Source organism: Electrophorus electricus, chromosome 4 (genome assembly GCF_041902795.1).
Source record: "Electrophorus electricus isolate QZ-2024a chromosome 4, ASM4190279v1, whole genome shotgun sequence".
Classification (NCBI taxonomy): domain Eukaryota; kingdom Metazoa; phylum Chordata; class Actinopteri; order Gymnotiformes; family Gymnotidae; genus Electrophorus; species Electrophorus electricus.
Window position 1 is genome coordinate 38767501 of NC_137500.1, and position 10000 is coordinate 38777500.

At 45.4% G+C, this 10000-nt stretch overlaps 1 protein-coding gene across 7 annotated transcripts in view; it reads right to left on the reverse strand.

Moving 5' to 3' along the window:
- The window catches only part of kalrna (kalirin RhoGEF kinase a), a 139145-nt gene that overhangs the window by 69618 nt on the left and 59527 nt on the right, over positions 1–10000 (reverse strand). For all 7 annotated transcript variants that reach the window (XR_014123469.1, XM_081713697.1, XM_035536268.2 and 4 more), the window contains exons 4-9: positions 7170–7362; positions 6219–6731; positions 3147–3269; positions 2105–2296; positions 1792–1923; positions 1–172 (exon numbers count right to left, since the gene is read on the reverse strand). The exon at positions 1–172 is cut by the window's left edge and continues 59 nt beyond it. Coding sequence is in view for 6 of the 7 variants with exons in the window: in XM_081713697.1 (XP_081569823.1) it covers positions 1–172; positions 1792–1923; positions 2105–2296; positions 3147–3269; positions 6219–6731; positions 7170–7362 (1325 nt within the window). In the remaining variant the exon portion in view is untranslated. The remainder of the gene's footprint in view (positions 173–1791; positions 1924–2104; positions 2297–3146; positions 3270–6218; positions 6732–7169; positions 7363–10000) is intronic.

Below are 10000 nucleotides of genomic sequence, written 5' to 3' on the forward strand. Positions count from 1 at the left end.
GATGCTGCCAGATGTTCTCCAGGCGTCGGTGGTGATGGAGGACCTCGTGGACCACGTCCAGGATGCAGTGCACGGCTTTGGAGTAGTTTGCCGTCGCCGTGAGCGACTCGGCATTGCCGGGGCTCAGCGGCCGCTGCAGGACGTCCAACAGCGCCTTCCCGTCCTGACTCACCTGCAAAGTGGGCGGGGCCAGACAGGCAGTGGGCAGGCAGACAAATGAAATAAGACAAGGTGAGCAAAGCGGACAGGGAACGTCGGAATTCTGAACACGGCTGCCGGTCAACTTGGGAACCTCTCTGGCTTGGATGAATGTCCTCCCGTCCAATTACAGTGTCTCTTCCAGTCTTACTACTTAACGCAAAGCTGTCGAACGCAAAGACAAACTTAATTAGAACATCCTCAAAGACAAGAACATGGAGAGAGTGCTTTCCTGTGCTATTGCCATAGCAACAACAAAGAAAAATGTTAATTTTTCATTTATATTTCATTTTATTTCCCATGTAATATTCCATAGCCTTACTGGTAATGCAGGCTTGATCTGTATGAGACAGATGGGCACCTTTAAGGACGAAAGTTGACCCTCCATCACATCACACACTGCTCTTATTAGTCACTGTGATGGAGGTAAAATGGCCGAATTTCACACACGATCATCTTAAACATCTCCGTGAACGCACTTTCCTCTCTCCACAAGTCCACCTTGTTAGAGCCACAGTCACATTTCTATGGCAAACGCTTGCTGGGTGTTTACTCTTTCTTTGGCATGAAAAGGACAAACATTGGACAAAAATAATTTTCTGTTTGTGGGTGGCTCCTAAACAAGGCATAAAAGTTACATTTTTCTTTAATGTCACCGCAAATGCTAACCTCTAGTTGACCTTACAGGAAAATCTTTCTTTTTGTTTCTGAACTCATAGACCCTGACCCCAAAGGTCATTGAGATCCAGTACAGCTAAAAAACGTCACCGTGGCACCTTGTCTGAAAAACATGTTTTTTTACCAGAGAAACGTGGCAGACACCACTGGATTGTACAGCAGAGCTGCATCCACAAGCAGCACGTAACACTGAAATCTCCATCCGAAAAACACCACACGCCATATTTCTGTTTAAACTACAACAAACCACGTCCCTCGTAGGCCAGCGTTCAGGTGGGGGAACAAGAGAAAAAAGGAAATATCCCTGAATCCAGACTGCGTTACGACTTTTCCTATTGCCAGAAGAGTGAGTAAGATTGCTGGAAGGATGGATTTGTGCTGACCTGTGTACACCGCACATAGTCAAGACTCTGTGCACCTACCTGGTGATCAGTTACAGGGTAGAAAGAACACAATCATGCAAAAATACTGAATGTTATATTATTACAGGAAAAAATAAATATTCAGTCTATTAGTAGGATGAACAGATTTAAATCCATCTGTGCACAAATATATGACTACAGATAGTGTCAATCTCCCCCTGGGATTAATAAAGTGATCGATCGATCGATCTATCTATCTATCTATCTATCTATCTATCTATCTATCTATCTATCTCTCTATCTATCTATCTATCTATCTATCTATCTATCTATCTATCTATCTATCTATCTATCTATCTATCTATCTATCTATCTATCTATCTATCTATCAGGACAGATAGATACTGTACAAAATGGATAGTGTGAAATGAATTAGAAATATATGACTGCCACCGTGAATATCATTTACTCTGTATATGCAGAAGAGGCCGAGGGTAAGAGAGTTGCCTACCCTACCCGAATGACCTGAGGTACAGAGTCTGGGGGTAATTACCTCTGTGTAGGACTGAGTGACCTGTTCGTACAGAGTCTGGTGGTGGTGAATCGCTCGCTCAAGGTCCTGCATCTCAGAGGGGAGACCCCCCTCATTACACATCTTACACCAGGGCTCCACACCTGAAAGAAACTAGACACACACACACACACTCAGCAAAGAGAGGAAGTGGCATCAGTTAAGTTTGGATTAAATGTTAACAGACAACGAGTATCATTTCAAACCAGAATTCTCCAGTCTACTCTTCAAGTTTGGCCCGCAGGCCTGGCATTGCACCAGAACTGTTATCAGCCTTCTGGAGTCGGGCCTTTACCTGTTCTGATTTCTGGTGGAAGACGGCGGACATGGCAAGGATCGTGCTACGCTCGTCTAGAGCGGCGGCGAAGCTCTTCCACTCCTGGTCTAGCTGTGCGCTGATCTGTTTGACCTGTTGCGAGGCGTAGTGACCTGCCTCTGACAGCCGCGTCGCCACAGACATGATCCGATTGATGTTCACGTACGCGTTCTGCAGGAAACATGTGGCCATGTCATGAACAGGACATCGGTCAGTCAATCCAAACGTCTGCGCCCACGCTGCTGTGTGTGTACCCTCACACATGAGACACACATCTTCCTTGTATATGCACCCTGTAAGGTCAAAAGGTCATTTGTTCTAACATGGTGTTATTAATACTGTGTCGAGAATGACCCATCACCCAAATCATGTTCAGTCAGCAGTGGTCCTGAGGTCAGAGGTCAGAAGATGACCAGTGGTAAACTAGAAGAAGGTGTCTGAGGAATTGTGCGTATGTGAATGTAAGTGCACCATGTATGACACCATGTAACCAAGTATGACACCATGAAACCATGTATGTCGCCATGTAACCAAGTATGACACCATGAAACCATGTATGTCGCCATGTAACCAAGTATGACACCATATAACCATGTATGCCAACATGTAACCAAGTATGACACCATGAAACCATGTATGTCGCCATTTAACCAAGTATGTCACCATGTAACCATGTATAACACAGAACATGGGGCATGAAAAGATCAGCTGATTCACCAGCTCAGAGATGCCGTCTGGTTGTCCATGCACCTTCTCAGTTCACGCTCATCTTCTCTCTCATATCTAATGGACCAATATTAGAGCATAATGGGAATGTTTACACACGCGCACACACACACACACACACACTCGCGTACACTGGCACACACTAGCACACACACGCACACTTGCGTACACTAGCACACACACGCACACTCATGTCTAGGAAAGCAGAAGTCTTTCTCTCCCCTACACCGAATCAGTTTCACTGTTATCAGAAAACTCAAATAAAAACTGCATATATGACAAAATGGAAAAGCACCATGGAGTTCATGGCGAAGTGGTTGTGCTGCGTCTGCAGGTCGACGGCGTGCTGGTAGCTCACGCCGATCTCCGTGTGGCTCTGCAGGAACAGATCCTTGTTGTGGCCGATCCAGTCGAACATCTGCAGGGTCAGGACAGATGGGAATGCAGGATGAGCAGAGACACTGGTGAAATCCTCCCCTCTGACCAACACAACACCTCCCCTCCCACTCCCAGAGCCCCAGATACACTTGGAGAGCAGGGTCACGCTGGCTCAGAGAAGGAGGGGTGAAATAAGTCCAGACCCATTACAGCTCCTCATTTTTACAGGCCACTTTATTCCTTCCTGATAATATAGTCAGGCCTTATTCATCAGAACCAGGGACACAGTATGTGAGAGGAGAAAATGGGACCGGGCAAAGTTAAAACATCTAAAGATCTGCTGACAGGTGACAATGCTCTCACATTTATAGATGGGTGCGAGATGAGTGTGAAATGACAGGCCGGCCTGTGTCATGCTTCCATGGCAACGGCAGAAACAGTATGTTTTTAAGTATCCAGTTAATGAAGTACTATAATGGCTGGATATCAGCTCCAGGGTCTTTTAAAGGTCTTAATTACTACATCTGCCTTCTGTGATTTTTAGATTTATTTATTTTTTAAAAAACAGATTATCTTTATTTAAAACAAAAACAACATCAACAATTCTACTACTAATAATAATATATAGTACTACTAATATATATATATATATATATATATATATATATATATATATATATATATATATATATATATATATATATAATGGAGGTGACAATGGATTATTTTAAAAATAAATATTTTTAAAGAATTTGGAGTGTAAATATATATGGAATTATTATACGTGAAAGCCAATGATCATCGTTACACAAAATATGAAATATGTTAAATATAATAATTTGATTAAATATAATAATCTAATAAATTTGACTACAGATTTGCCAAAGTTCTATTAAAAGCGCCTGACAGCTGAATGAAATAAGGCTGCCACGTTAATGAACCCTGCGACTGTGTGCACACACACTCCCTCCTGTACACTCTGGCACAAAGACACACTCCTGACTTTCACCATTATTCCTTTCACAGCACTAATGGCGCAAGTCTTAAAATGCATCTGACCCTTGATTCACGTCATTTTTGAAAAATTGCCCATTGTCCTCTAAAGAAGCGTAATCATCAGAACAAAAGCGTCGTCCCCTCAGGCGTCCCCTCAGACGTTCGTTGCCTCTTCATCTTTACTGAAAGATCTCGCGTGACGGAGAAGGACTTCAACCAGCTCCTCCGACCAGCCCTAGAGGCGTCTACCTTTATGTCCAGAGAAGCTGTCGTGGCGGAGATCAAACGCACGGTAATCGGAGCAGGAGGGAGGGCGAGCGTGAGGTCAGCCCAGAGCCCATGCGCTTGCAGGGAAACACAGATGGAGGCTGGGACCCTCTCTGCCCTGTTTCGTTAATGTTTTTGATCTGCAGATGTGGAGATCTGAGCAGGTTTCGCTGGGATTTCCATGAGAGATCTCCATGTCAGCGGAGACGAATGTAACGATGTAAAAAAATTCCAAACCTGCTGCAGAATAACGTGGGATCCAAAGTGCTCGAATTAGAGCAGGTGTACAAGTTACCAAATGTCGTGGTGAACGGCTAATTTGGTGCCGGGCACCTTCATATAGGAACAGGACTGTGTGTCAGTTCCCCAGCGCAGCACTGCAGCTGGGGTTCCCAGCGAGTTCCAGTTTGCTGTGTTCTGGATCTGGTCCAAGGACATCAAGCCACGTGCAGCGGGTACTAATGTGGGAGGAGGAGGACCAGGGGAGGAGTTTTAATGGCAGGGCATGTGCATGTGTGAAGCTCTGTTTTCATCCCAGTGAAAGCCCCTGAGGGCGATGCGTCGTACTTCCCTAGTAACGAAGCTACTGTTCAGCATGGAGTCTCCGTGGTAACTGGGATCTCCTTCTGCGATATCCGCATCGATCTCATCAGTACTGCGCCCTGGCGGGTCTTAGGACAAGCTCGTCTGTGTTCTCGGCTTGGCCAGCACACACCACACTAGCAGGATGACTTTTGTAAGATAAGTAATTTAGACATTCTCGGGAAATAAAATGAAAATGAGGACAGGTTTTTAGAACTTGTTTGATGTAAGATGTAGCATACTTCAGGGGGATTCTTGACTTCCTGAACAATGTCACCCAATGTAAGAGAAAATGTTTGTTTTACAAAACATGAGCGCCTGAGATGTGTTTGTCTGTAAGGCAGAATACTTACGCCGTCCAGGGACGGAACGTGAGGAAATCAGCTCCGTGATTACACGCTCGCGCCAAAAATAGACCCGCCTAAATAGACCCGCCTAAATAGATCCGCCTAAATAGACCCGTCTAAATAGACCCGTCTAAATAGACTCGCCTAAATAGACCCGTCTAAATAGACCCACCTAAATAGACCCGTCTAAATAGACTCGCCTAAACAGACCCGTCTAAATAGACCCGCCTAAATAGACCCGCCTAAATAGACCCGCCTAAATAGACTCGCCTAAATAGACCCGTCTAAATAGACCCGTCTAAATAGACCTGCCTAAATAGACCCGTCTAAATAGACCCGCCTAAATAGACCCGTCTAAATAGACTCGCCTAAACAGACCTGTCTAAATAGACCCGCCTAAATAGACCCGCCTAAATAGACCCGCCTAAATAGACTCGCCTAAATAGACCCACCTAAATAGACCCGTCTAAATAGACCCGCCTAAATAGACCCACCTAAATAGACCCGCCTAAATAGACCCGCCTAAATAGACCCGCCTAAATAGACCCGTCTAAATAGACCCGCCTAAATAGACCCGTCTAAATAGACCCGCCTAAATAGACCCGTCTAAATAGACCCGCCTAAATAGACCCGCCTAAATAGACCCGCCTAAATAGACCCGCCTAAATAGACCCATCTAAATAGACCCGCCTAATTAGACCCGTCTAAATAGACCCGCCTAAATAGACCCGTCTAAATAGACCCGCCTAATTAGACCCATGCCCCCCACCGTACCCTCCCCCACCACCCCCACCCACCTTCTCTGCGTCCTGCTCGAAGAGCCTTAGCTGGAAGCACTGGTCCAGCTTCAGCTTCCTTATGTGCCACATCTGGTGCAAGTGCTGCCTGGTGCCGTGCAACTTGTCCAGCAGGCTGGCGATCTTGGGCACCACACTCTGGAAGTCGGCGCCGCCCGAGATGCAGTTCCGGCCCGAGAAACCGTCGCTGGAGCGGATGCACTGCAGCAGCCGCTGGCCCTCTCGGTCCAGCTCCTCCACAGGGGCCTTCATCACTCTCTTCCTCAGCTGCGTGTGCTCCTCGATCAGCCTCCGTGAGCCCTCCACATCCACGGGGAACTCCTTCTTCGCCAGCAGCTCCTGGAGCTCCTCCAGGCGCGAGAGGAGGTGTGTGGCACTGGCCAGGAACTCCTCCAACGCCACACGGAGCTCCATCCACTGCTCGTGGTCGTACTCCAGGGAGCCGTCAAAGTCGTCTGTCAGCTGAGAAGGGTCCACGAGCTTGGTCAGGCCCTCCACAGATACCATGCTAGTCTGTCAGCAGCAGCAGATAAGGAAAGCGGAGTGTGATCGGGGTAAGGTACATAGAAGGGGGACATTCTGTTCCTTCTGTTCAGAGAAAAGCCTCTGGGACCCAACCGAGCCCGTAACATGGAGGAACAGAGTGGAAATGAAGCCTTTACCACAGAGATGTTCAAACAAAAATCTAGATAATATTTTTGTCACATATTTTAACATAATTTTCACACAATCAGTAATCCACATACAATTGGAAAGCAAAGATTTTCGAGAATTATTCAGGACGGTTAATACTTGGCGTCCTTGAATTAGGAAATTGAAGGCCTGGAATTTAATTCTATAAAAGGCCCATCTGCTAACTGGACCTCTTAGGTAATTGTTTACATCCTTCAAACAAAGTAAAAGCATTTGGCAGCAGAGCAGCTCGGCTACGCCCAGGGCGCTCGGCGGTACCTCAAAGGTGAACTTGGCACTGCCGAAGTTGGTCTTTTGTTTCTGCCAGAAGTTGTCAGGTTTGATGATGAGGGCGACGCAGATCTCAGCAGGGAACGTCTCTTGTAGTGTCTTCAGCAAAGGCTTGACCAGCTCCCACTTAGAGCCACGCATGTCGATGATCACGGTGAAACCCCGCTTACACACATCCTCACTGGAGAGAGAGAGAGCCCTGTCACATCAGCCATGTCGTGGAGTATTCTCTGAGAGCGCTGTCCTGTAGAAAACACTGCTTACTGTTCTGTGATATAAAAAAAGAATTCCTTGGAAAATGCTCGGAAAAAAAGAGGTCACACTATACAGTTAAGCATATTATAACACAAATGTTCAGTGCAGAAGTTGCTCATCAGCGCAAATATCTAATTAGCCAATCACATGGCAGTAACTCAGTGTATTTAGGCTTGTAGACATGGTCAAGACGACCTGCTGAATTTCAAACCGAGTATTAGAATGGGGAAGAAACCTGATTCAATTTGAATGTGGCACAGTTGTTGGTACTGGACAAGCTGCTCTGAGTATTGCAGAAATTGCTGATTTTCACATCCATCCATCACATTTTCATATACATCCATCTCTAGGGTTTACACAGAATGGTCCAAAACAGATAAAATACCCAGTGAGTGGCAGTTCTCTGGGTGAAAATGCCCCTTGTTGATGCCAGAGGTCAGAGGAGAACAGCTATGCTGGTTATAGAAAGGCAACAGTACAACCGAGGTGTGAATGCACCTTGAGCAGTGTAAGGGTGTGTGGAGATTTTCTGTTTAAACACCACAGCCTGACCAGGTCCGTCCCTTTACGACCGTAGTGACGGTGGGCATCTTCTGATGGCTCCTTTCAGCAGGAAAATATGTCACACTATGTCACAAAGCTCAAATCATCTCAAACTGGTCTCTTAATCATGAGAGTGAGTTCAGTGTCCTCAAACGACCTCCACCGTCACCAGATCTCAATCCATTAGACCTTTATGATGTGGTGGAAGCGGAGACTCACATCATGGATGTGCAGCTGACAAATCTTCAGCAACTAGGTAATGCAATCATATCAATGTGAACCAAAACCCCAGAGGGACGTTTCCAGCACGTTGTTGAATCTACGCCACAAAGAATTAAGGCAGTTCTGAAGGCAGAGGAGGTCTGACCCAGTACTAGCACAGTGTGCCTATTAAAGTAGAAAAATTATAAAGTGTACTGATTATAATGTAAAGTTTATTAATTATAAGGTGCAGTATAACTGTGAATTCTAATTCACATGATCTCCAAATATATTCCAGAGAGTAATATGAAAACAACTCTATATCTATATCTATAAATCTATATTTATATCTATATTTATTTCTATATCTATATATTCTATATATATATTTATTTATTTCTATAAACCAACAGGTTTCCAGAAGTTAGGAAATCACTAACTTCCAATCAACCAAAGCATCTATTTTATTACACAATGATTAGGTGATAAGCATCATGAAGTCTGTAACTTACTCCTGGACTTTGTGTTTCTTCTAAATGTGAGACATAAAGAGAATACAAACAGACTGCAGAAAGGCTGTGCAGTCTTGAACCACATGAAGACACAAACTCAGCTGCTTTCCTTTGTTGGTTTTCCATGGCTCTCTAATATACCTGCAAGTCATTTGGACATGACACTAGTGTATGTAATATAGCCCCCTTCACCACTGCCTGGTTTCACATTTAGAATTCATCATTGCAGGTGTATGTGTGTGTGTGTGTGTGTGTGTGTGTGTGTGTGTGTGTGTGTGTGTGTGAGTGTGTGTGTGTGTGTGTGTGTGTGTGTGTGTGTGAATGCGTGCGTGTATTTGTGTGTGTGTGTGTGCGTGTTTGTGTGCACGTACATGTGTGTGCGTGTGTGTGTGTGTGTGTGTGTGTGTGTGCGTGTTTGTGTGCACGTACATGTGTGTGCGTGTGTGTGTGTGTGTGTGTGTGTGTGTGTGTTTGTGTGTGTGTTAGGCTTGACATCATTGATTTTCACAAACACACAACAAACCAACCTCAGGCAACGTTACCCGGCCATCTGACAAAGATGATGCAACGTATGGTGTCTACTGGAAATCGATCGGATCACTGGGTGTGTGTGTATGTGTGTGTGTATGTGTGTGTTGGGGGGGGTAACATTTTCACGCAAACACACACACATACACACACACACACATATGCAAGCATGCGTGTAAGCGTTCACACATATATACCGACCCATGCACACATAAAAACACTTCCATATTTAATGACATTGCCCCTGTGACACTTGACAAGACCCAACAGTTTAAAGGTGAGAAGTTGAAACCAAAGTGCACAGGCACACACACGCGTGCACACACACACACACACGCATGCAGACACACCGACAGTGTATGGAATGCCAACCAAAACAAAAGTGAGACATTTTCCTGCTTGAAATTCCTACACTACAGGCCAACGTACCTTCCAGTACCGCTGTAAAGTAAACACACTCCATGCTGGCCGTGATTGTAATCTGGGATAGGCTGCGTCGTACTGCAGTGAGACATGTGATCTGATATGTAGATGTGTGAAACAGTCCTGTAGGAGCTTATGGGGAAGTATAGCGGCTGTTCTGCTGGTAAATCAGTTCTGGTCTGTGGGGATCTCAGTAATGGCACGGGGGGCCAGGAATGGGGGTGGGGGGCCACTCAAGAGAGAGCAGAGCTCCATAACTCCCCTGCAAAGTTACCAGAAATACAGCCATTTTATTTACTTCTTTAATAGTTAAACACACACACACACACACACACAGTGGAAATACCCATGGGCTGT